Source organism: Mastomys coucha, unplaced genomic scaffold (genome assembly GCF_008632895.1).
Source record: "Mastomys coucha isolate ucsf_1 unplaced genomic scaffold, UCSF_Mcou_1 pScaffold3, whole genome shotgun sequence".
Taxonomy (NCBI): Eukaryota; Metazoa; Chordata; class Mammalia; order Rodentia; family Muridae; genus Mastomys; species Mastomys coucha.
This window is the reverse complement of record NW_022196909.1, coordinates 49014422-49041207: the sequence shown is the minus strand read 5'-3', so window position 1 is coordinate 49041207 and position 26786 is coordinate 49014422. Positions and strand designations below refer to the sequence as shown.

Below are 26786 nucleotides of genomic sequence, written 5' to 3'. Positions count from 1 at the left end.
AAGTCGCTAGGTGTCAAGGTTGGAGAGGCACCAGGAAAGAAATAAATTCAGGGGAGACTTTGTGGACAGTAGTGCAGCCCAGGCAGTGAGGAAGAACAATATTAGTGTGGATGAGTTCACCTGTCCATGAGGCTTTTCAAAAACCCCCTCCTCTCTTGCCATCTGCGCATATTAGCACAAGAGAAAGAGTCTGACTTGGAACCCCCTTCCTCCCAGGCCTTCCCTCAGGCCCACTATGAGCAGAGCCTGCAGCAGGTCCAGGGAGTTCCCCTAGCCTCTTCCAGGCCTCTCAGTACAAAGTCTGCAGCTGGCAACTGTGACGTCATCACAAGCGAATTTTCTGATTGGGTCTGGCGGGCTCGGTTTGGGTGTAAGATCTCCTTGGCTGGATCTTCACAATCTCTTGAAGACTTCGAAGAGCAGCTGCAGAGACCACCCAGAGAACAGGATGCCGCGCAGCAGAGCTCTGATTCTGGGGGTCCTCGCGCTGACCACCATGCTCGGCCCCTGTGGAGGTGAAGACGATATTGAGGGTGAGTTGTGCAGCTGAGGGATGCCTGGAGCAGAGCAATGGGAAATCCACAGAAGAGGGAGATAGGAATTGGCTAAGACATGAATCCTCAATATTAGGCAGTCTAACGACTGTGTGGTTCCTTCTTCAGGAGGCTCTGGTTGGCGAGCACAGCTCACGATCCACCAGTCCATGATCCTACCAGTGGGCCCAGGGAGGGAAGGATGGAGGGTCTGTGACAGGCGGGGTTGTCTCAAGACTTGGGGGTGTTTCCACCAATGAACGGACTTCATTACTAAAAAACTATTTGGAGTAATTACTATTACTCTAAATTTTCTGCGAGTTTCTGAAACCTTTGTTCCTGTAGTGTATTCTAAGGAAAACATTTCTGTGAATCATGTACACAAATATACAGCAAATGCTTCCCTTTTGTTGGAGTTTACACACACCCGTATCAAGTTAGGAACTGGCCGTGGTGGGAAGTCAGGAGATCACGATGTTTCCACACAATCTTAATGATTTGGGATTTCCTCTTGTGTCACCTCACAAGTGACAAGTCGAATAAACATATATTTTAATAGTGAAAGCAAAGCTGGGTGAGCCTGGCAGTGCATGCTGGTAACTGAGCTTAGGTGCCGAAGCAGGGGGATCCTGAGTTCAAGGGTAGCCTGAGAGCATAGGGGGATCATGACTCACAAAAGTATCCATTCATTTATTAAGTACTTATTGCCTATAAATGCCATTTTATTCTTTGTTTCCATTATAAATATAGTTTAATATTTTTGTAACAAAGTAAGGAATGAGAGCTGCCTGGTCTACAGCCCATTAGTACCCCATGAAGTTCTGTAACAACAACCCAGGCAAGCACAAGCTACAGGAGCCTGTGGCCCTCTGCCTGTGCTGTCCACCTCCCCCCACACTCTGCCCACATTCCTAGTCCTCTCTCAGATCCCTCCTTAACTCCACGCTGTGTTACCGATGAGAGTAGATACTGTGTAAACTAGCAGCTGAAAAATCAAATGTCTGAAACGGGAAGTGAAAGGGGTTGAGTCCTTGTGAAGCATGGCTGCTCTCTTCCCAGCTTTGGTGGGAGGTGGAATTCTCACCTGCTTCTCCAGGGGAGTTGGCTTCTTTGTCTCTAATTTCTTTCTTCAGTGTCACACTAGGGATGCCCCAATCCAGTGTGAGCAGGCACAGTGGGCACAGTTCTGAGGAACCACAGAACTGAAGGGCTTCATAATAATTCGAATACTCGAATTTGTAAAAATATTTCCCTTTCTTTTTAATTTAGAAAAAAATGGAAGTTTCAAGGTCTAACAAAAAGCTTTGACATTAATTTAGCCTGTGTTACATTTTCTTATATATAGAATATGACTTTCAATATTCTTATCAAGGAAGGGCCCCAAAGTTAAATGCATGAGCACACAGGTCCTAACACAGCTCAGGTCATCACTGACCCTGACTTTCACATGGTTCTGCTGCTTGTTTGTCATTCCCACAGTCTCCATGGTTCTAAAAACTAGCAATAATCACTCAATACTCATTCTGTAAAGCATTTGCTCAGCTAACAAGTTAGTGCTGAAGATATAAAACCTGCTGCCTGCCCCTATGGGCAAGGGAGCTTAGAGCGAGCGGTGTTGTGTGGAGGTTAGCTGATAACACCAACCAAGATGGCCACAATGGGAAGGGAAGAGCCAGAGGAGCATTGAACATGGATAGACAGACAGACAGGGATAGATCGAGAGGAGGGCTAGGGGTTATAGTGTAGCTGGAAGCCTAAACTAAGTAGAAACCTTCAGGGTAAAGGAGGGTTTCAGGAACTGAAAAACAACAACAGCAACAGCCTTCATTTGTGTGAGAAGAGGAGACCCCTGCCATCAGCGGGGCCATGAGAGCATGGGGTAGTTAGCTTTGATTAAAGTCACTAGCACAGAACATCAGACTGTAACTTGCCCACAGCACCTTACATGCACTCTGTCTGTCAACTGACCCTGCTCTCATCACATTCATGAAGAGTGGCGACTGCAGAGTCCAGGCCTGGCTGCCCAGTTACTCCTTGAAGAGCACTATGTCAGACATTTGCTGGAACTCAAAAAATAAAGAAGGAAGAAAAGATTTTAAGACAACAAACTAAATCCTAGAATCTGTGACGTGACTATTGTCAGTGGTTATGTGGTGTGGTTTGGGTGGAATCGTGTGTACTGGAGGCCATTCTCCTTGGCAGCTCACACATGCTCACTGTCGGAGGAAAACTCTTTAATTCACCAGGAATCTGCAAGTTAATGCCAGGGTTGATTTAGAAAGAAAAAAAAAAAAGAAATGAGGGTTGACAGAAGCATGAAATCCAGTAAAGTCTCAATTTCTTTTACTCCAGAAGAAATCAGAAAACCATCTTGTAGGTCCCCAGTTAATGTAGGAACTTCAGACAGAACAGTTTCCACACACTTTGTCATGAGGTCACTGTTCTCTTTATGTAAGATTCTATATGATTTTCCTGTGTTAAAGAATGAAAAAATTTCCTGTGTGATAAAGGTACATTTTTGAAGGAAAATAAAATGTAATAGATGTTTATTATCTTATGGAAAACTAATGAGACACAAAATCTAATCAGAGAAGGAAATACACTGACTAAAATTCTGAAAAGAAAGCTTTCTCCCTCTGTTCAGCTGTATGCTACTTGGCTTGAGCCGTCTGTGTACCAGACAGTGGATGAGGCAGTCAGGGTAGCAGAAATTAAACACATGACATTCCACCGTCCTGTAACACGTGTCACAGTGGGAAAGACTGGACTGTGACCCATACTGAGAGTGGGAGGGAGGAGCGGGTGGTGGAGATGAACCAAAGAGTGAAGTACGTGACTTTTTAAAAAGCATTTTATATCATTTTGTTTAATAATGTTCTTTTTTTTTTCTTGTTTTTCACTTTTCCACTATTGACCTAAATCTATCAGCCGACCACATAGGCAACTATGGTATAAATGTATATCAGTCTTACGGATCCAATGGCCAGTACTCACATGAATTTGATGGTGACGAGGAGTTCTATGTGGACTTGGATAAGAAGGAGACTGTCTGGAGGCTTCCCGAGTTTGTACAATTGAGAAGATTTGACCCCCAAAGTGGACTGCAAGAGATAGCTAGAGCAAAATACAATTTGAACATCCTGATCAAAGACTCCAATTCCACCCCAGCTACCAATGGTATGTGCTTGCCACCCTGTTCCTCCCTCCCTTCCCTTGGGGCAGGGGGAGTGTGATCTGCGTATAAATGGTTCTATAAAATCCTCTCCTTTCCAAGGAGCACCCAGATGTCCTCATCTCTGAATACTCACCCTCCCTCTCCTTACAAATCATACATTTTATGACATAAACAGCTCACTGTTCCCACAATGCACTCCTTGAATGGTTTGAAGAGGCCCTGACAGACATCCTACCAAGAGGGAAGGGCACAGGGAGAAAGTGGATGCAGTGCACATTAGCTCCAAGTAGAGGGAAATTCGGGTTTTTTGACCATTACATATGAAAGTCTTGGCAAGAGGGCTCTCTCACCAGTCAGTGAAGAGCTTCAGGGAGAGAAGCTTACATCAGCCTCTAACATCCAGACCATCTCCTTTGCAGAGGCTCCTGTGGCAACCGTGTTCCCCAAGTCCCCTGTGCTGCTGGGTCAGCCCAACACCCTCATCTGCTTTGTGGACAACATCTTCCCTCCTGTGATCAACATCACATGGTTGAGAAACAGCAAGCCAGTCACAGAAGGCATTTATGAGACCAGCTTCCTCTCCAACCGTGACCACTCCTTCCAAAAGATGTCTTACCTCACCTTCATCCCTTCTGATGATGATATTTATGACTGCAAGGTGGAACACTGGGGCCTGCATGAGCCGGTTCTGAAACACTGGGGTGTGTATGAGCTCTGCCCGTGTCTGGCACTTTCATGTTCATTGTCACCTCTAGGACAGCATATCTTCTGGCTCTCCAGAGACACAGCAGAAGAGTCACCACACGTTTAAGGCCACTTTCCACTCTTAAAGAGTTTGCATGATAGATTTCATGTTCTTCCACAAGGCCAGCCCCCAAAGTCTATGTAGATTAACTTCCCCACACCTTGCCCCTATCTTCCACATGCATGAACACACTCCCTTTGACCCCAAAAATTTCTCTTTCTCAGAACCTGAGATTCCAGCCCCCATGTCAGAGCTCACAGAGACTGTGGTCTGTGCCCTGGGGTTGTCTGTGGGCCTCGTGGGCATCGTGGTGGGCACCATTTTCATCATTCAAGGCCTGCGATCAGGTGGCACCTCCAGACACCCAGGGCCCTTATGAGTCACACCCTGGAAAGGAAGGTAAGGATTTGTGTTTGTGGGAGCCAAAGCTAACACACGGGGGAAGGAAGAGAAGGGGGGACATGAAAACATGGTTGGAACATTGTTGGAGAATTGTGCCATGGCATCATTACAGCTCTGGGGCCTCTGGAACCCATTTGTCTCCTGTCTGTTTTGTGGCAGGCATATCAGGGAAGAAGTGGTATGCTGAGCGACCTGGTGCAGTGTGTCTTCCAGCCCAATGGATCATCATCTTTGTCTAGCTTGGGTATCCTCCATCTGTCTTTTCTCTTGCCCTGAGGCTGTCCCCTCTCACAGCTCACACCACCTTGGAATTCTCCATATCTTAGTTTTGCTTTTGGCATCTTTCAAATCGTATCTATTGTAGAATTTCTCAGAGACCCTGACTCAGTAGCTCCACAAAACCAATAAATCTCTTATATGTTGTCTACTGAGTTTTGTTTTGTTTTGTTTTCCTGTCTTTCATTTTGGAGCTTCCTAGAGCCAGGCCCATGTAATCTAGTTTTCAGTGACACAGGAACAACCAAATGCAGCCCAGAACGCTTGGGTATCTTAGCCAAGGCTGAACTTTCTCTCTTCTTTTTGTTCCCATCTCTGTTCACTCTCATCTGTTTTCAGTCAGGTTCATGGAGGTAGGGTGTGAAGTCTGCCTTATTTGCTGTAAGGAAATACCAAGACACAGGGTGCACACCAGTAATCCCAGCACTCCAAAGACAGAGCAGGAGAGTCCTCACAAATTTAAGGCCAACCTGGTCTGCACATAGCAAGCTGGAGCTATAGAGGAAGGCCCTGTCTAAAAAATTAGAGACAGAAAAGGAAAAAAAGAACTACATTCATCTTATATAAGCTCTAATGAAAAGAAACTTTGACTCTGAAAAGTGATAAAAGTTTTAAGAAATGTTATCAAAAGTCAAAATTGTTCTCAAAACATATGGACTCATCAAAGTGACACACCTCTTGCTGTGTCTCTGAGGTCATTTCCAGAGACAAATATGTGAGGTGGCAAGAGTCAACCTGAATATAGGCAGCAGCATCTTGTGAGCCAGCCCTCACCTCTGTCCGCATCCTGACTGTGGATTCAGTATGACCATACACCTCATGTTCCCCCTGCCTACCCTGCCATCCTGGACTGTGTTCCCTCAAACTGCAGGTCAAAGTGAATTCGTCTCCCTCTCTCCTTCCCTCCCTCCCTCCCCCTCTCCTACTTCTTCCCTGCCTGTATCCCACTGACCCCACTGTCCCTGTCTAGTTAGGGTTTTACTGCTGTGAACAGACACCATGATCAAGGACAACATTTAATTGGGGTGGCTTAGAGGTTCAGAGGTTCAGTTCAATATTATCAAGTCAGAAACATAGCAGCATCCAGGCAGGCATGGTTTGGGTGAGCTGAGAGTGCTACATTGTCATCTGAAGGCTGGGAGCAGAATACTGGCTTCCAGGCAGTTAGGATGAGGGTCTTAAAGCCACACCCACAGTGACACACCTACTCCAACAGGGCCAGGCCCACTCCAACAAAGTCACACCTCCTAATAATGCGACTCCCTGGGCTGAGCATATTCAAACCATCTGATTCCACTCCCTGGCCTCCATAGGCTCATTCAAACATGCCACGCACACTTTGTGTGACAGCAGTTTATGAGGCAAAAGCTTCATGGAAGCCAGTCTCCTGCATCGTCTCCTTGGCATTCCCTAACTCAGAGGTAGTCCAGATATGTCCTTGCGAACTCGCATGCTAGGTGCCCACCAAGATATAATTTACTAATAGCTAGACAAAATTGGACATTGCTCTCTGACCTTCACCAATGTTCCAATATCTTACCCAAACCCTGGTTTGGAATTTTGTAAAGAATGCTACCCATCCAGACTAATTGCCTTCGGCATTGTGGGTAGGGCATCGAAGCTTACAGAATGGGAGACTTATCCCAGGGTAAGGTCAAGTAGAATCCTCATTCTCAGTCAGCTGAGCCACTCCTAGGAATTAGCAAATAAGAGACACGTCTCTACTAGCCCAGAAGATTAGCATAGTGGGAGTTTTACTAAGGATGGGCAGGACCTTGAGCCAAGTGTGTGTGTGAGAGACAGTGTGCAGCAGTCAGCATTCGAAATGAAAGACTGGAAATTCTAGATTCGAGATTCATGACTCAGGATTCTTCGAGCTTCGAGTCTCTACCCTCCAGGCTGGCTCATCCACAGCCCCCCAGGACTCTGGCTGGGCCCATGCCGCCCGAGCGTGCTTGGAGCCTGGGGTGCTACACCAGTCCAGAGGAGATGGCTGTTGTTTTAGACCCAGTGTGTTTCAGGTGGCCTCAGATGTACCTCAACTACTGAGCTGCCAGATTTCTCATTTCTCTTTTGCAATGACTGTAAAAGCCTCATGCCATTTTTGAGAAATACACTCAGATCCCACACTTCTTTGTGTGGACTCTGTTTATCACCCGCCAAATCCCTTGCCCATCTAGCCAGAACTTTCATCATCCCACAGAATAAGGGGTCCCCGCCGAAACCCAGTCCATGGCACAAACATGAGTCTATGGAAAATACATTTAGTCCAACTTCCAAAGTCCCTATTGTCTATAGTAGTCTCAGCAATGTTAAAAGTCCAAAATTCAAAATCTCTTTTAAGATTCATCCAATCACTTAACTGCAATGCCCAAAGCAAGACAAGAAACTAGCTAGAAAAACTATAAACTCTGCACCTCCATGTCTGATGTCAAAGCATCTTCAGATCTCCAACTCCTTTTTTTTTTTAAAGATTTATTTATTTATTATATGTAAGTACACTGTAGCTGTCTTCAGACACTCCAGAAGAGGGCATCAGATTTCATTACGGGTGGTTGTGAGCCACCATGTGGTTGCTGGGATTTGAACTCATGACCTTCCAAAGAGCAGTCTTCCCCGCTGAGCCATCTCAACAGCCCCTCCAACTCCCTTTTTATCTTTGTTGACTGTAACAAACTTCTTTCTCCTGGGCTGGTTTCACTCCCTGTTAGCAGCTTTCTTCAGCAGATAGACCATGGCTCTGGCATCTTGAACATCTTGGGGTCTCCAAGGCAACTTCAACGTTACAGCTTCTTGTTTCCATGTCTGGGATCCACACATGATCTTCTGGGCTCCTCCAAAGGGCTGGCTTTTTGCAGCTCCACCCTCTGCAGCGCTCTAAGCTCGGCTGACTTCACTCCACTGCCACTGTTGTTCTTAGTGATCATCCCATGGTACTGGCATCTCCAATACACTGAGGTCTTCCACTGCAACTAGGCTTCACCAATAGCCTCTCATAGGCTCCCTTCACGGTGCCAAGCCTCAGATCCTTTGCATGACCCCTTCAGTCCTGGCTATCAACTGCCACTGAGGCTGCACCTTCACCAATGGCCTCTCACAGTGCCTAGCCTCAGCTGCTCTTCATGACCCCTTCATGCCTTCAAAACCAGTATCACCTGGGTGACTCTTACACATTACCAAGTCCAGCTGCAGCACGAGGTACAACCTTGGCTGTCCTTGAACACAGCTTCTTTGTGCTCTCAGAAAACACTTCCCAGAAGGCATGGTGCAGACAGAGCTGAGAGTTCTACATCTTCATCTGAAGGCTGCTAGGAGAATACTGACTTCCACGCATGTAACCCCCCTGCCTGAGGGCTGATTCTTCAGATCCTGCCTGTCTCTGATAACCACACCTCTCTGCCCACCTCTTGCTAATTGCCACGCCTCTCTCCAAGTGTCAGTTACGCCGGAAGTCCCACCTCCTGAAACTGAAGAAGACGTTGCTGATTGGGCCAGGTTGCTGACAAACTTGTGGGAGGGGTTTTGCCTTATATTATTCTACCTGTTGGTTTGTAACACGAGATATTGAATGAAGAATGACTGATTAAAATACATCTGTGTTGGCTAATTTTTTAAAAACCTTCCACGTGGCTCAGGTAATACAAAATGGCTTTCCAGGTCCCTGACTCCATTCCAGAAAATCCATTCGTAATTGTGGTTGCTGGACAGCTATACACACAACTAGGATGAGGGTCTTAAAGCCCACATCCACAGTGGCATACCCACTCCAACAGGGCCACCCCTCCTAATAGTGCCACTTCCTGGGCTGAGCATATACAAACCATAACAGTCCCCACTGTCCTCAGTCTGTGCTGTCCCCAATGTCTGCACTGTCCACACCATCCCCACAGTCCACACCATCCCCACAGTCCACACAGTCCACACGGTTCCCACAGTCTACACTGTCCATGCTGTCTTCACTGGCCACACTGTCCCCACTGTCTATGCTGTCCCCACACTGTCCCTGCTGTCCCAAATGTCCCCATTGTTACTGTCCACACTGTCCCCACTGTCCCCACTATCCCTGCTGCCCACACTGTCCATACTGTCCACACCATCCACCCTGTCCACACTGTCCCCATTGTCCACATTGTCACACTGTCCCTGCTGTCCCTCTCCACTGTCCCCACTGTCCGCATTGTCACACTGTCACCACTCTCCCTCCTGTCCACACTGTCCATCCTATTCATATTTTCTCCACTGGTCGCCTTTGTAATAGAAACTGCTACTTCTGGCAACAGTTTGGCTTGGTCACCTTGTCCTATAAGGCTCCTACCCACCTGTTCAGTTACAGAACTTCAGAATACAAATAAATAAATAATAAATAAATAATTCATAATATGTTTAATTATGAAAAAGAGGCAAATGATTTCAGCACATTTATTCAGCAGCCCATGTGGACAGTGGAAACAGAAAGCCTGGGGTGTGCAATACACAATCTCTAAAATCAGCCTGGGACAGAGCCTAACACAGATCCTTGGAGACTCGGGGATTGAAAGAGCTGAGCTAAGTGCACTAGCACCATGCTAGAAGCTGAATCCAAGAGTGGCAGGCAGGCTGACACAGATGAGAATTTGGGGCAGGGACATGCAGGCCTTACATGAGACAGTCAACACAGTCAAAACACTCTGAATCATTGTAGGAGTCCTGTGGGAGAGAGAGGGAGAGGTCACAGGCGGGGGAGGGGGCGTGGCCACAGGAGGGAGATGGGCGTGGTCACAGGAGGGAGAGGGAGCGTGGTCACTGGAGTACCATGAAGATGCCTGATTGTTCTACATCCCATAGAATTAGACAAAGACAGCTGTTGTCTCAACTGTGCCACCTCCTCCCCACCTCCTGTGCAGAGGTGAAAGCAGCTGAGGAGCGGGCACAGAGCCTCACAGGACACAAACGTGTGGGAGGTGGAAGAGAAGCCACCACCATCCCAGGGAATATGAAGGATCTGATCTTTTGGTAAGTTGGAGGGAATCTGTCTCCTCTGCAGGGCCGTCAGCTTCTTCCCGACACTGTCAATGTCCGCGGTCACAGTCTCCAGTGTGGGGCACAGAGCAGGCAACTTCTTGGTGTCTAAACCCATGGCTCAGGCTCCACTCAGACACTACTCAAGTGATGGTGGCAAACTCCTGCTTAGGGACAACCCCTGGAGCTTCCTATGGACACTGGCTCTGACCCTCTCAGCCCCACAGCATAGACAGACTGTGAACCAGGACTGTGCTAGGCACACTTTCACACCCTCACCTCTGCACCACCCTGCAGATAAGAACCGAAATATTACCTGCTGGAGGAGGGCCTCGAGGTCCTGCAAAAGGAAATCATACAGAGAAAGCTGTTGTTATAAACACAGGGACATTCTCACACAGCCTGAGGGGCTTAGCTGGAGATGTTCTCTCACTAAGACCCTGAGCATCCCACAAATGGATGAAACTGCCACAGGAAGGAGGAGAAGCAAGCCCCATGTTTTTTCATTGCCTGAAGCTTCCTGAAAGGACTCAGCCAGAGTGGTTGACAGGAACAGGAGTCACAGAATGAGCCCGGGTCCTCCCACCCACAGCCCAGCTCCTTCCTGCAGCACAGCCCGCCATCCCAGTTTCCCAGAGCTCCTCACCTTTCTGACTCCTATGACGGATGAAAAGGCCAAGCCCGAGGAAGATCACCCCGAGCACGCAGCCCCCGATGCCGCTCAGCATCTTGCTCTGGGCAGACTCAGACTGTGCCCCTGGGGAGCAGAGCCCAGAGTCAGCTTTTGTCCCCACAGGGCACAACAGCCCTGACTGAGAGCCCACAGTCCAGCCTGAGCCATAGGAGGTGAAGGAGGTGGGAGGACCCAGTTCTGTGTTCTGACCCAGGGCCAGGAAGGGCCAAGAGCTCTGAGCACAGTGGTGGGGAGGGGCTTAGTGGATGTTTGCACCCCACAGACTTATCTAAAATCTTGAGCTAAAATACCCAGTCACTAGCTATCATTGTGAATTCCTTCCCATATTAGGGATGACTTCCAGGGCCTCAGTGTACACAGTGGTCTCCAGAACTGGGCAGACAGTTAGGTCAGGGATCTCCTGGTATCCTGACTGTGAGATATGGTTTCCTGTAGGTCTCAGCTCAGTAGTGGAAGCAGACCATGCAGGTCAAGTGATGGGATAGGAGACACCAGAGGGATGGGGTGGGTGGCACTGGAGGGATGGGGTAATAACAGGCTAACATCTCATGTCTTGTGGGGCACATAGAGAAAGAAAATAGTTTTCCTTACGCCACTCCACAGTGATGGGGCTCTCCAGGCTGGGATGAGCCACATGGCAGGTGTAGACCTCCCCCCGCTGAGGAGTCATCTCCAGCATGACCTGGACCTGGAAGGTCCAGTCCCCATTCTTAATAAGCTGTGTGGACACGACCCCCGCCGTCTCCTCCTGGCCATTCCGGAACCAGCGCACTTTGATCTGGGCTGGGTAAAAGTCTGTCACCGAGCAGACCAGCAGGTTGTGGTGGTCGAGGGCTTCTGTCCTCGACAAGGAGATGGCGACATTGGGCTGCTCTAGGGTGAAAGAAAAGATGGTGAGATGTGAGGCCACGTGGAGACTCCTCCCTGGAAAGAGGCGGGGTGGGAATGAATGGCTGGGTTCTCAGTGAATGAAGATCAGCTCCACAAATACAAATTGAACTTACTAGGAAAATAACAGTCAGTGGCCCTGTTCCTGTAGACTGTGAAAAGTAGTAAGACAAAAGAAGCCAGAAGTAGGGGCTGGAGAGATGGCTCAGTGGTTAAGAGAGCTCTGACTGTTCTTCCAAAGGTCATGAGTTCAAATCCTAGCAACTACATGGTGGCTCACAACCATCCATAATGAGATCTGACTCTTCTGGGGTGTCTGAAGACAGCTACAGAGTACTTATATATAATAAATAAATAAATCTTGAGAGACTAAAAAAGAAGAAGAAGAAGAAGGAGAAGAAGAAGAAGAAGAAGAAGAAGAAGAAGCCAGAGGTGGTGACGCACTCAGGAGGTAGAGCCAGGAGGATCTCTATGAGTGGGAGCCCAGCCTGGCCCATAGAGCAAGTTCTAGGACAGCCAGTAATACACAGAGAAAACCTTTTTGTAAATTCTATGTGTTTTTTAAATTTATATGTAAATAAAATATTTTTATTTATGCAAAAATATAAAAATAAACTTTTATAAATCTAACAAATAACAAAGAGAAAAGAAAAACGACTTCTGATTTCAAGCTAATAATTTTTGGGGGGAAAAAAAACATTGCGAAAGTAACTTCAGTGCAACATTGTTGCTTCATCTGCTCAGACTGTCATGCACAGCGGGACGTCTTTGATGCATCATGGCCACTGTGTCAGAAGCCTTCCTTCAAATTGAAAACAGCGTACATACTTAACGTGTTTCATGAACTGAGAACACGCTGTGTTCTCTCATTTTCTAATCTCTCTGCCCTAATTTTTTTCCACAGTCAAGTGCGCTAATTCCTGGCGGCCATCACTGCATTCCCTTGCTGTGAGGAATCAGTTGCCAACAATTGAATACAAGGCCGCCCGGAGAGCATGAGGGGAAAGAAGCAACCTTTCTAGTTAACCAGCATCACGAGTGAGGGGCTCTAGGCATATGAGGGAGTGTGCTGGAAACGGAAATGAGTTCCTCAGATTTTGTATAGCAAACTTTTAGTGTGACCCAAGTCAACACCGTCAACTTCAGAGAAAAGAGGGAAATGACAGTGAAGCCTCAGGTCAGCGCCAGGCAGCGAGCAGCCCTCCCAAGACAACCTCCGCCCTCAAAGGGACACTCTGAGGTCAGGGAAACAGAGTGTCAGGGAGCAACCACGGGGCGCCAGAGTTAACACGGTGACCTTCGGCCTTACGGGCCCTGGCTGCTCACCCAAGCGCCCTCATCCCTGCTTAGCTTCCCTGCTTGGCGCTGACAGGCGACTGAGGTCACAGAAGAGCCAGGGGTCTGAGGGGAGCTGGGCTGCTCGGGGAAGGGGCAGGGGGCACAGATGACACGGGAGGGAGGCTCCAAGGAGGCGCTGGGTGGTGCGGGGCAGAGGGGAGGGGGAGGCGTGGCAGCTCCTCACGCCGGGAACCTTGGCTCTGTGTCCCCTCGCGGACCCCACGGCCCCCCACGGCCGCCCACGGCCCCCGCGCTCACCAAGCCGCCGCAGGGTCGTGCTGGACTCCCCCCCCTCGTAGTTGTGTCTGCACACCGTGTCCACATCGGCCCGCACCCGATCCAGGGTATCCTGCTGGCTGTTGAAGTACTCGGCCCACGACCGCCCCAGCTCCGTCACCGCGCGGTACTCGCCCACGTCGCTGTCGAAGCGCACGTACTCCTCCCGGTTGTAGATGTGTCTTGTCACGAGCCTTATGCGCTGCGTCCCGTTGGTGTAGTAGCACTGGCCCTTGAACTGGAACACGAAATCCCCTGCGGACGGACGCGGTCAGCCCTGGGGACAGCGGGGACCACGGAGACCACGGCGACCCGCGCCCCACCCCGCGCCGGCGCTTCCCGCGTGGGACCGCCGGGCCTCGGGGCCTCGGGACCGGCAGTCGCTCTGCCGCCCCCGCCCGCGCTTAGACGGGACGGAACTCGCCCGTGCGGACCCCCACTTCCCCGGAGCACCGGGCGCCTCCAAACGGTTCCACCCGGGTAAGGAAGGGGAGGGGAGGGATGGGGCGACCGAGCTCGTCCTCATAAGAATACTACCCAAAAGCATAAATTGTACTTGGTACGTTTGAAAAAAAAAAATTAAGGAACACCAAAAGTGTGGGGGGGGGGCGCGGGTGGGATTGGGTGTGGGTAGAGTTGGAAGAGGTGAATCTGACCAAAACTGTACGAACTTCTCTGCGAACTAATAAAACTAGGACCGAAAGAAAAACAGAATATTCGGCTGTTTCTGCGACTCCAGCCCCACCCGTGAGCTTCTCTCCTGTGAGCACAAGGCCGGCCCTCGCCGCCAATAGGGGGCGCTCGTTCTCAGGCGAGCCCCAACTGCAAAACAGACAAATGGGAATCCAGGCAACCTCTGAGAACTGCCTGCTTGCAGGGTCACTCCAGGCATCTGAAGGGTAACTACAAGACTGAAGCCATCTCTGTGCACCAGCTTAGGGCACTGCGGCTTTCTATAAAGTACTCCCCGGTCTCCGAACCAGTACACCTTCCCTCACTCCCGGGTATGTATCACATATGTCCCTTCTGGGCCGAGTGTTTTCTTGGAAATTCAATTTATCAACTCAGGGTTTGAGTCCTGGTTTCCATTTGTCCAAAAAATTTAGATTCCTTAGCCGCTGGCTTCTCTCAGAATTAGACGCCTAGAGTTAGCCTCTCTAAAACCTCCACTCCACACCAGGAATTTTCCTCAAACATCAGGACCACAGACCATGGCTGACCTGTTTCCCCATTTCAGAATCTGACATTTCCCACAGACAATGTACGGAGCAGGGGTAGAAGTGAGCCCTGCTGCCTTCTCACTCACAACCGTGCCCTCTGTCTTATCTTTGGTAGATTTAAACTCTGCCTCCTCCTCCTCCTCCTCTTCTATGCCAGGCTCGCCCTGTGCGGCAGGCACCATCCTAACTTCAATATTAGAACACAGAAATGAGAGCCGAGCCTCAGCCTCTCTTCAGAGGAAGGAAATCTGTGGTAAACGACTGTTCTAAAATCAGAATTCTGCCATTCTCCCTCCCACATCCCAGGGCCCCAGGGGTCCCTCAGAACAGGTCCCCTAGAGTGCTGGCTCTGGAGAGACCTGTCCCGCACTTACTTGGGGAGTCTCCGCCCTCAGTCCCTGGGCTGCTCAGCACCATCAGCACCACCACAGCTGCTGAGAGGAGGAGGAGGCTGGGGATCTGCAGAGCCATCTCTAAAGAACAGGTAATGGCAGTCACCAGGACTCACACCTGCGGTGCCACCTTCAGAAAGCAAAGTTCTGTAGCCCAGAGTGATCTGAAAACCCAGAGTCTTAGGGTTGGTCCTCTAAGGGCCAGTGCTGAGGAACCAATCAGCACTGGAGCTGAAGCCTGTCATCTGTCTCTGGGCAGACTTTGTTTACAAAGGCTCTCTCTGCAGGGCATGTTCTATTTCTTCATGGGCCCCACTGGATAAACATTTGAGGTGACTGTTCCTCTCAGTTACAGAGTAAATCTTTCCAAACTACAGACTGTCCATGTTTGGGGTTTAAAGACCAAAACTGAAAAGTGAGTCAAGTATAGACAACTTTAGGGTAATTATTTCAAGTCTACTGTTCTTACACTTGTAGTGGGAGAAATGAGTGTGACGTGTATTAGGAGACAGAGAAATTATGTTTTGTTATATCTGGCCCTCTGAGACGCCTGAGGTGAGAAAGCAGAGTTCTCAGGGAGGTGCTAAGCCTCTTTCTAATCCTGGACGTCTCTTTATAAAATGCAAGCCACGTTCCTTGCACTGTACAGTAGGTTTTGATAAGCTCACATGAATGTGCAATGTGATGTGGTTAATAATGAAAAGCACTGAGCTGTCGTGTGTTGGAAATAGCAGATTAAAGTGTGGTCCAGTCATGCTTGCTCATGCACCTTCCCCATGCAGGAATCCACTGCATTCATGGTATTCCAATGAAAATACAGAAGTTGATCAACCCAATATTTCTCTTGTGGATTCTTCACTGTTAAAACCCTCCAGGACCGTGATGTCAGCAAAGGAAAACTCCAAAACCGTTCAGGGCCTCCACATACAGATGCCTGGAACTTCAGGGACAGAAGGCTAAGATTCAGGAAGGGACGTCCACAGGCTTGTCACACTGTGCCAGCCCGAATGACAGAATCATCAATGTGGGCTTCCAACGTTTCTCCTCAGATCTATGTATGCGTCAGCTGGATCAGTGCCTGCCAAACACCAGTGACTAAACAATAAGTCTCTTTCCCTCGAACCACAACACTATCACACTATCATTTTAGATCCTAGTTAAACAGGGGTCTGGATCTGAAAGCAGAGTTGACCAGGGAAAAGAGAAAGGGGTAGGGATGGGCAAAAAGATTGTCCCGTGAGGGCTCTAGTTGCACAGTTGAAGTGCAGCATGCCAGGGTCCACATTGGCACCCTAGTATAGAGAACCAGAGAGGGACAGCCCTGGCCTCCCACCAGCAGTGTGCACAGGACAGACACAGATTTCTTCAGCCTACACAGGAAGAAAAAACATCAACTCAGATGTGGAATGGGTTAGCAGACATAACCATTCAGGGACCGATGGCGGTGGATGCTCTCAGTGACCTCAGTCCCCACCTCAGACTGCCACACAATAATCTGCAGCCTCTGCCTCTTCTACACCTTCCCTAAGATGAAGACTCCTAGGCTTTGTCCTGGGACTGTGAAGGGAAGCCTGTGACACACATGGGGATTTCCAGCTCTCACAGGCCTCTTCACACAGGCCTTTCACCTAGCAACAGAAGCATCATCAGGAGTCCTTTTGCTGATTGGCTGCTATCACATTAGAAAACCAGTGCCTTGGGCTTTCTGTCAGCTCCTTCCGCCCTGCCCAGACTTCTCTAGAGTCCTCAGCAGTGCTCCTGTCCCTCTTGTGTCACACAAGACAGCCACCCACTTCTGCCCTGCCCACCCTTCTCTAGAGTCCTCAGCAGTGCTCATGTCCCCACTGTCTCACACAAGACAGCCACCCACTTCTGCCCTGGTTTGAAAGGAAGGGAATCCCAAAACCTCATCCCATGGTGTCTTCCCTGACTCTCGCTGTGGTCACGTGTGGAGACAGGACACTTAGACTGAGGGCAGCGTAGACCCGTCTGTCTGCCTGCAGAAGACAAACTTCCATTCATACAGTCAAAGTTTTACAGGAGACATCTTCAGTTCATAAGTGTAGGAGAAGAGAGCTGTGGACTCCTTCCAGGGAACTCAAGAAGAACCCCTCTCCCCAGCCGGCATCACTTGAAATCAGTGCTTGGTCAGTGGGGCCAAGTGTGAAACTAGAAATCAAATTGCCATGAAAGGGGTCACCCAGGGTACTATTGTCTGATTCAGGCATCAAGTGCACCTGCAGGGCCACACAGCTCCTAACTCCACTATTAATATAATACTAAGAATGATTTTGAGTTTTCCTTTAATAAAAAAATATATCAGCCGGGCAGTGGTGGCACACGCCTTTAATCCCAGCACTTGGGAGGCAGAGGCAAGTGGATTTCTGAGTTCGAAGCCAGCCTGGTCTACAGAGCAAGTTCCAGGACAGCCAGGGCTATACAGAGAAACCCTGTCTCGAAAAACCAAATATACATACACATATATATAGCAACTATTGCCAAGTTTTCCTTAATCGATTTGAAATTATTCACATATTTTCACTATTAAACTCTTGAGCTGTGAGTTATATTAACTTTCATTATAAAGTATGGGTCTTATTATTCTGCAAATCTTTCTCTTTAAGTGACATTTTAGAAAAGCCGAAGAGTCACACAGGCAGCGGATCAAGCACAGACATGCCATCTGAACCTCAGAAGGTTCAACTTCACTTACAGAGGAAACGCACACCACAGGCAGTGGCTTGAAGCAGATGTAATTTGAAAATAACTCTGCAATCAGTGGTAACCTGAACAAACATCACTTTCTACTATGCAGCCTCCGTCTTGAATGGCTACGGAGAATCCACATATCAGAAGTGTGGTCGCTGCCCAGCACACTACTGAGAGAAGGCAGAACCTGGGTGTATTGGGGATTTAGAGCCTCTGACCTCCCCAGTTCCCTTCCTTCCAGGCTGTCATAAGATGAGCAGTCTTTTCCCTCTGTGTCCCACCATGATGATCTGCCTCACTGCAACCCAGAGGAAATGGAGCCAAGGGACTATGGGATACAACCTGTGAGCTGGGAGCCAAAGCAAACTTCACACCTTGTAGACTGGTTCTGATAACCACCACAGTGCTACTGCAAGGGGCTTCATGGGGCTGAAGATGTAAACAGGACCTGGACTGTCATAGCAGAGTAGGTAAATTATCAGGTTGCAACTTTAATAATAATAATAATAACAACAACAACAGCAACAATTGCCAGGTGTGGTGGTTTGCACCTGAGATCCAGCACTCAGAAAGCTGAAACAGAAAGACTACCATGAGTATGAAGTTATCCTGGTCTACCAGCACATATCAGAACAACATAGAAAAACCCAGTGTAAATTAAAAAAAATAAATAAATAAGGAAAAAAATACTAAAAGTCCAATATGACACTGTGTATGTAAACTAAAAGATAACACAAGTTGAATTAAATTTAAATCTAACCCTGAATTCTAGGCACTGTCTGAACTCTTTTAGAATTGCATAAAAGAGTTTTAAGGCAACAATATCACAAAATAGCTTCAAGGACCTGTTACGACCAGCAAACGTACCAGTTATAAGGGAAAATCGATGGAAATTAGAGTGGTGACAGGGCCTGGTGATCGAAGATCTGGCCAGAAGGAGCACCTGGTAACACCATGGCTTTTCTGACCAAAACAACAGCCTACAGACCCTGCATCTCCAGCTTAAATTGACTGAGGTTAATTAGTTCCTTATGGGAAAACACAAAGTTTACTAATCGTGCATGTCTATTTAATCTTTAAATGTCTATATAAGGTGAGTATGGCTGAACCTGCCGGGACATACCTTTAATCCCCGCACTTGGGAGGCAGAAGCACGTGGCGCTCTGTGAGTTCCAGGCCAGCATGGGCTACATAGCAAGTTACAAGTCTGTCTGGGCTACATACGGAGACCCTACCTAAAAGACAAATATAAGTAAGTACAGATTCAGACTCCTCACCCTGTCCAGTGGTTACTGTTTGCACTCAGAGTCAGCCTGCATCTCATGCATCCAGTGGTCACTGTGTACATTCATAATCAGCCTGCATCTCATGCATCTGATGTTACTTCTAAAGTGTTTGGGTTTATTGGTCAGGCAGCTTCTCAAGCAAACACCAGACATTATAACCCTGTGGGCCCTGGGCTGTCCACACCGCTGTCTGCAGACTTCACCCCTCAGGACCTCTGAGAAATGGCACACTCAACAGCAGCAGCAGATTCCCATCCCTACGACAGGATCCATGCAGGACGTGGGGAAGGTGGGGGAAGGTCCAGGCAGACTCGTCCAGTTGTCCCATGTGGGTGGTGACAGTGGTCGTATGAAAGGCCAGGCCCCCCCACCCCCCAGCAATGAGAGGCGTGGGGCAGATGTTCACATCATGCTCCTCTGACACCAGGCTGCGTGGATGCCGACTGTGGCTTCATCTTTGACTCATTGGACTTCACACAGGTGGCTTAGTGATTCTGTACTAGCTTCCTCATCCCTAAAGTGAATGATGATTGTCAGAACATCGCATCGGGGACCAGCATGATAACTGGTGGAGTCAGTATTTCTGAGTACACAGTGAGGTACTTGGTAAGAGGTTTGCTCTCCACAGGGAAAGCAGAGAAGCAGCATAGCAGAGAGATAGCCACAGGAGACACTGTAGAAACTATTACGGCTGCAGGGACGGGTAATGCTCCTGCTCACGTGTCTGACCCCAAAGGACACTTGTGGATTTGGGAACCGGGTCCCAGTTCCAACAGCACAGGACAGAAAGAAGCCAAGTGTGATTTGGGGTTTTCTTTCTAATATTGAGTAGGGCAAAGGACTGGACCAGATGCCTGTTTTTATTCTTGAGTTGTACAGCCCCCCCAGACTCTTGGGATCACAGAGGCTTTAGCTATTTCCCTACCTTCAGCTCTCTTCTCTCCCTAGCAAACCATGGCATAGTGTTGACTCAGAAGCTGTGAGAATCAGCTACTGAATGATGGGTCTACAGCCATTCCATTCGACTGATAGAGCTGACCCGGGAACACGCATGTTGGTGACTCGGAGTAGGTCCTGTCCTATCGACCTGTCTCCTAGATTTCCTGGAAGGGACATACATTAAGGTGGTGACAGTGAATACTCATTTACTTCCACAACAGCTAGTGCTAGAGCACCCGTGACCTGACTGTGGCTTAGAGTGTGCTATGTCCTCCAGGCCTATTGCAGACCCCATGGTCTCCCTTTGAAATCAGACAGTTCTGTAGACACAAGAGCAGGACACTCCAGGAGGCGTGCGCCTGTACAAGGGGAACTTCCCACACAGGTTTCCCTTCCCCTAAACTCTAACATTTAAACCTCACACTTACCACTAAAGTGGAAATAGAGACATTGATGACAAAGGCTTTACAGATGCTGGTCTCTGATCCAGCCAATGAGGAAGACAGTGTGAGGCAGCATCATCAGTCGCCGGCAAACTAAGTCACCAAGAAGGCCTGAGAGAAAAACAGAAGTGCGACTCAAGGAAACCGACATAAAAGAAATGATATGCGAGATTGTTAGGAAATTACAGACAGGTGGGACTGTGCAGTAAAGGGGTTACTGGGACAATGTGTCATATCCTAAGATCTAAGGAAACAACAGAAGCCCCCAGGATATTAAGAAACATTTTTAGGCTGGATTTTTTAAAGATTTATTTATAATTATTTATAAGTATACTGTAGCTGTCTTCAGACACACCAGAAGAAGGCATCAGATCTCATTGAGGGTGGTTGTGAGCCACCCATATGTGGTTGTGTGTGGATGTTCATGGAGGCCAGGAATGGTTGTGTGTGAATGCTCATGGAGGCCAGGGGTGGTTGTGTGTGGATGCTCATGCAGGCCAGAAGGGGGCTGTCCTCCCCACTACTTCCTGCATCTCTTCACTGTCTTTATCATAGCACCCCTGTGATCAATTCTTACAGACTGTCTACTTGTTCATCTGTGAGCTGGTGCCCAGTTTCCATGCTGAATACATTTTGAATGGTTTGCACGCTCATCCAACAAAAAGCCCAACCTTTATTTTCTGTCCCTTGGATCCATCCTCTCTCCCTGAGGTCATCATTATACACAGTATTCCATCAGTGACTCATTTCACCATCCTGCCATGATCTGCAAATCCCTTTGCAGCCCCTGGAGCACTGCCTTCCCTCTGGTGTCATTGATTCTCACTTCTAGCTCTTACCTGAAGACAGACAGACTGCTTTGTTATCACTGCGTCCCATGGACTCACAAGAACACGATGCTTAACCTGTACTCCACTGCTGCTGCTGTTGTTGATCATCACATGGTACTGGCATCTCCAAAACACTGCTGTCATCTGCTGTAACTAAGCTTCACCAATAGCCTCTCATAGGCTCTCTTTATGGTGCCAAGCCTCAACTCCTTTGCATGACCCCTTCAGCCCTGGGCCATCAATTGCAAACTGAGGCTGCCCCTTCACCAGTGGCCTTCCATGGCCTCTCACTGAGCCGAACCTCAGCTGCTCTTCATGCCTTCAACCTTCATGCCTTCAAACCCAGTACCACCTGGATGACTCTGACCCATTACCAAGTCCTGCTGCAGCACAAGGTACAACCTTGGCTATCTCTGGAACACAGCCTCTTTGTGCTCTCAGAAAACACTTCCAGAAGATGTCACCTCAGCGATGCTGGTCTCTTCTTAATCACCGCTCATTTCTTAGCTCGAAATAACCAGCATCAATAGTCCCAGTAATGCAAAGGGTTCACTTTAGTAGTTCTGGTATCTTGTTAATCACAGATGATTCTGCAGCCCCAGCTAACCAAACCACAGAATCTTCACAATCAAAATAGCAACAGCCCTGATAAGAGTCTTTAATGTCTCCTGTGAAATTTCACAAGTCAGGCCTCCATCGTCTGCACTATTCTCAACATTATCTTCCAAGCTCCTACAAAACATCCCACCCAGCTCTTAACACTGAATGGCTCTTCTAGCTCAAAGTTCCAAAGTCCTTCCACAGTCCTCCCCAAAACATGGTCAGGTTGTCACAGGAATACCCCACTATGCTGGTACCAATTTGTCTAAGTCAGGGTTTCTATTCCTACACAAACATCATGACCAAGAAGCAAGCTGGGGAGGAAAGGGTTTATTCAGCTTACACTTTCAAGTTGCTGTTCATCAGTAAAGGAAGTGAGGACTGGAACTCAAGCAGGTAAGCAGGTCAGGAAGCTGGAGCTGATGCAGAGGCCATGGAGGGATGTCACTGGCTTGCTATCGGCTCTTGGGTGTACTCCTCTTGATTTTTTGATTTTTTTCTTTTTAAGCTTTCTCTATTGTGTTTAAATCTACTATATCACTTTTCATATCAGGAACACTTGACAGAAACAAGGTTGGAAAGACTCATTTTTGCTCACCATTAGGAGGGGCTCGGCCCATCACGGCGGGTAAGACATGGCTGATCCATTCATGGCTGTTTCCCCAGTAGCAGCTTCAGCTTCCTGTGCAGCTTGTTCACATCTTCACTGATCAGGAAGTGAACTGGAACCAGAAGCAGATGTCACCTTCAGGGTCCGACACCCAATTCTGCTGGATAGACAGCTTCACATAAGGTTCCACACCCTCTCAAAACAACACCCCCAACTGGTGACAAAATGCCCGAACATGTGCTCCTGTGGGGAATATTTCACATTGGAACCTGGGCATCTGTGATCCATCTGGGGCTTTCATTTAAGATAGGGTATATATTCCATTTTTGTGTGTAGATACTCAATTATTTCAACACCAACTATTTAAAAAATATTTCTCCACTCAGTACTTTTGTCAAAGAATGAATACATACATATATACATATATATGTATGTATATATGTACATATATATATATATATCACATTGTATTGATATAACTGTATAAAAAGCCTTAAAATCAAGCATCCTAAATCTCCATCTATGTTCTTTTTGAAAATTGTTCTTTCTATTCCATTTTTCCCTTTTCCCATGGAAATGTGCCAATTCCTTCAATATAGTCACACACATTTAGATGGAAACTGTGCCCAATGTACATATGAATTAAGAGAATTGATTATCAGCGACACTTGTTCTTCCACAGAGATGGCTCATCCTTCTATTCACTTGGTATCCTGTGATTTTCCTCACCCCTGTTTTATAGTTTTCAGGATATGGATTGTATATATTGTTTGTCAAATTTATCCCTGTTTTTTTAATATCTTGAGTGGTATTGCAAATAAAAATTCTTGATGCCTTATCAGAAAATAACTATACATTTTAAGTTTTGATCTTTTATTATGAATACATAGATAATAAAGTTGTTGAGTTTCCTTGGCTTTTTTTTTTTTTTTTTTTTTTTTTTTTTTTTTTTTTTTTTTTTTTTTTTTTTTTTAGTGTCAAGTCTGTTAGTCACTTTACATAAAAGACTGACAAGTGTTGGGCAGCTGACCAAATCCAGTCACCCTCGTGCTCTGTAGTGTATGAGCTCTGAGAATGGCTTTAGCATCCCTGATTCAGGCTCCACAGTACTGCGATAACAGAAATGTGTCACTTCCAGCTTTATGCATTTATTTGATATTATTTATTAAACTTTTATTAGAATTTTTTAAAATTTATGGTCATAAGGGACATTTGTCTATAGATTTTTCTTGTTTCTCTTTCCTTTTTTTCTTCTTTCTTTCTTTATCTATTTGTATAAGCATAATCATGGCTTCAAACAGTAACCAGGGCACACTCCTCTCCCATTTGTAGTGATGTCTTCCTTACATACCCTCTGTCAGTGCAGACACCCAAACCAGAGCTGACTCTGTAGCAGTGCTTTAAGTACAAGCTTACTCTGTTAGAGACATGACCATGTTCTCTTAGTCATTGGGTGGCCATGGCATTATTGGCTTTTGTATTTTACAGACAGTATTTTCATTTCATCTGAGTGGTCTAATGTGTAAAGTTTTTCATAGGTTGTTATACAAACATCTCTGAGTGCTCTATAATTATGTCCCTATTCTTGGTCTTGAGATTGCTGTGTTTGTCTTTTATCCTGGTGAGTTTTGACACAGCCAGGAGGTCCTGAAATGATACAGTCTGAGGGTCTGGATTGGTTTCAATTTCTCTGCCAGTTAAAGAATTATTAAAAAGCAAGACAAGTCTGATGTGTAACAGGGCAGCATGGCACACACATGTAACAAGGCAGCGTGGCACACAGAATCAGCAGGTGAAGGAAGCTGTTTATTGGGAGTGAGGAAGCATACACACAAGGGGCACGCAGAGAGAAAGACTCTGCGAAGCAGGGCGTGGAGGACTGGGCCCCACACTCCAGAAGCTGAAAATCCAGGCTCTTCTTGACAGTCGGCTTTAAAGCTCTGGAGCATTTTCCTCCTCTACATAAGGGGTGGTCAGTGTGAAGGCAGACAGGCTAGTTGATTGGTCCACAACTCTCTGGTGACACGTCCTGATCCAGCCTCCAACTTGGTGAGCCACTCCATCATCAGGGGGCCTACAGGGAGACAAAGTCTCAGGTCATAGGACGAAGCCAGTCATCATGGAAATTCCCACCTTTATTACCTACCCTTGGCCCTTCCCCTGTCTGCCTAATGCCTTGTCTCTCAGTCTCACCAGAGGTCACAAACCTTCCTGATTGTTCCTCTGACGTCTCTGATTTCCACGCTGATTTATGCTCTGTTTGTTATACCTTTTTTCTGTTCATTTGGGCTAAAATTAATATTACCTGTTCCAATTTCTGAAGATTAAATCTTTAGCTCATTGGCCTGAGCCCTCTTCTCATTTCTGGCCTGTGAACATTGTTGATGGAAACACTGCACACCAGGGTTTTGTTTATTTGTTTGTGTTTTGATTTTTCAGGACAGGGTTTGTGTGTGTGTGTGTGTGTGTGTGTGTGTGTGTGTGTGTAGCCTTGGCTGTCCTGGAATTCACTCTATAGACCAGGCTAGCCTTGAACTCAAAGATCCTGGAATTCACTTTGTAGACTAGGCTAGCCTTGAACTCAGAGATCCTCCTGCCTCTGCCTCTTGAGTGCTGGATTGAAGGTGTGCACCACCACTTTTAAATTCCTGTACTGATTTCCCCTGTGCCTTATGCAAAAGAAGGCTGGTTTTTCACTTATAAATATTTGGTGATACATTTTGTATTAAATTCTAATTTAATTTCAGTTTTCGAGCAAATACATATCCTAGCTTGCTTTCCACTACTGTAATAAAACTCTGGTGGAAACCAACTTGGGAAGGAAAGGGTTTCTTTCACCTCCCAGACTACAATGCATCCTGAAGGAAGTCAGGATGGGAACTCAAGGCAGGAACCTGAAGGCAGGAACTGAGGCAGAGGCCATGGAGGAGCGCCGCTTACTGGCTTGCTCCTGGTGACTTGGAAGCCAGGACAGTCTACACTCATGGCCCCACCCACAATGGGCTGGACCCTCTTCCTTCAATCAGCAGTTCCTTAACTGAGTTGTCCTCTTCCACGTGACTTCAATTTGTGTCAAGGTGACAAAAAACTAACCAGCACAGGACACTGTTTGATTTGAATTCTTTCAAATGCATCGATCCTTAGATATCCCCACAAGAGAAAACATTTGACATAATTCAGGCTCTGTTCATGTTAAAATTACCCAACAAAACAGGAGTGTAGACATATTTTCTGAATCCTAAATGTAGAAAGGGCTCTTGCTTTCATTAAACCACATATCTATTGTTTGACTTTTAAGCTTTAAACATGTATTCTGCCGATTTTAAAATACAGATGAAAAAATATGGTTGCTAAAGTATCACGAATACATTTGACAAAGAACTATAAAAACTTTATGTGGAAAATAAGTCATCGAGTGACAGCCCAGAGATGTTTGTTTATATTGGGTGGTTTCTGTGTTTGTTTAAATTTATTTTCTCACCTGTATGAATGTTTGGCCACATTTATGTCTGTGCACCTTGTGTGTGTGTATGTGAGCACGCGTGCACGCGTTCTCGTGTGTGTGTGTGTGTGTGTGTGTGTGTGTGTTTGCATGTATGTGTCCGTATGCGCAAGCGCAATGCCTGCGGAGCCCAGAAGATCTCCTGGGACTGGAGGACTGGAGTTACAGGAGTTTGTGGGCCACCGGTGGAGCCGAGAAGTGAACCCAGGTTCTCCGGAAGCACAAGAGTTTTTGGCCATCTCTTCAGCCCTTTCTCAGGCTTCGCTTTTAAGGCTGCACCTTTACTCAGTGCCGTCACGCTAAAGCCGACTCAAGCTCCTCCATCTCACGCTTCTTTGCTTCTCTAGCATCCAAAACCTAGTCTCGGGTGCTGAGGGAGCACTCAGTGAGATGAGAGGCACTTGGCCGCCACCCTCCAGACAGGATCACTGGCCTTTCCCAGTCCAGACCTGTGAACCAGAGACAGGACCCCAACCTTGCCTGTTGGAAAGTGACTGTAGGAAGCTCACTGTAGCCACCTGCTGGCCTGTGGCCCACCTCACACTCAAAGCTATACTGTCAATGCGTTTTGTTACAGTTGGACATGAAAACAAAGACCTTGCATCTCTGACCCTGTGGCAGGGAGGGTTCTGGAGGTTAGGAAAGCATCTCATTAGTGGGTCTGTCCTCCCTCCTGCCTTCCACGGTTTCTGTTGAGGGTGTTCTTTTTGTCTCATCCTTTCCGTCTCCCCATGAAAACATAACATTTAATAAACACCTACAATTTTGCTTTCTTTTTCTCCTTCCCCACTTCCCCACCTCCCCCTCTTCCCCTCTCTGTAAAGCCTTGGCTGTCCTGGGTTTCTCTCTGTAGACCAGACCGTTTTCAAACTTACAGATATGCCTGCCTCTGCCTCTGCCTCTGCCCCTCTGCCCCTCTGCCCCTCTGCC

General features: G+C 47.4%; 2 protein-coding genes across 2 annotated transcripts; one reads left to right on the top strand and one right to left on the bottom strand.

Moving 5' to 3' along the window:
- Nucleotides 1-385: 385 nt before the first annotated feature.
- LOC116075117 (H-2 class II histocompatibility antigen, I-E alpha chain) lies at nt 386-5282 on the top strand. Its single transcript, XM_031348128.1, has 5 exons — nt 386-533; nt 3462-3710; nt 4128-4409; nt 4678-4852; nt 5015-5282. The coding sequence occupies exons 1-4, from the start codon at nt 449-451 to the stop codon at nt 4830-4832; spliced, it is 771 nt and encodes a 256-aa protein (XP_031203988.1). The 5' UTR covers nt 386-448; the 3' UTR covers nt 4833-4852; nt 5015-5282.
- Nucleotides 5283-9536: 4254 nt separating this feature from the next.
- Nucleotides 9537-15109, bottom strand: LOC116074939 (H-2 class II histocompatibility antigen, A-D beta chain). Its single transcript, XM_031347842.1, has 6 exons — nt 14920-15109; nt 13308-13580; nt 11415-11696; nt 10776-10886; nt 10446-10469; nt 9537-9817 (listed from the first exon to the last, which is right to left on the bottom strand). The coding sequence occupies exons 1-6, from the start codon at nt 15014-15016 to the stop codon at nt 9804-9806; spliced, it is 801 nt and encodes a 266-aa protein (XP_031203702.1). The 5' UTR covers nt 15017-15109; the 3' UTR covers nt 9537-9803.
- Nucleotides 15110-26786: the final 11677 nt, after the last annotated feature.

What these genes read in the sequence shown, in the direction of transcription:
- LOC116074939 (XM_031347842.1), bottom strand. Translation starts at nt 15,016, where the DNA reads ATGGCTCTGCAGATCCCCAGCCTCCTCCTCCTCTCAGCAGCTGTGGTG. An exon ending in CACGACCCTGCGGCGGCTTG is followed by an intron (nt 11,697 to 13,307) that starts GTGAGCGCGGGG and finishes CTTTCACCCTAG; the next exon opens with AGCAGCCCAATGTCGCCATC. An exon ending in CCCCATCACTGTGGAGTGGC is followed by an intron (nt 10,887 to 11,414) that starts GTAAGGAAAACT and finishes TCTGCTCCCCAG; the next exon opens with GGGCACAGTCTGAGTCTGCC.
- LOC116075117 (XM_031348128.1), top strand. Translation starts at nt 449, where the DNA reads ATGCCGCGCAGCAGAGCTCTGATTCTGGGGGTCCTCGCGCTGACCACC. An exon ending in AGGTGAAGACGATATTGAGG is followed by an intron (nt 534 to 3,461) that starts GTGAGTTGTGCA and finishes TAAATCTATCAG; the next exon opens with CCGACCACATAGGCAACTAT. An exon ending in GCCGGTTCTGAAACACTGGG is followed by an intron (nt 4,410 to 4,677) that starts GTGTGTATGAGC and finishes TCTCTTTCTCAG; the next exon opens with AACCTGAGATTCCAGCCCCC.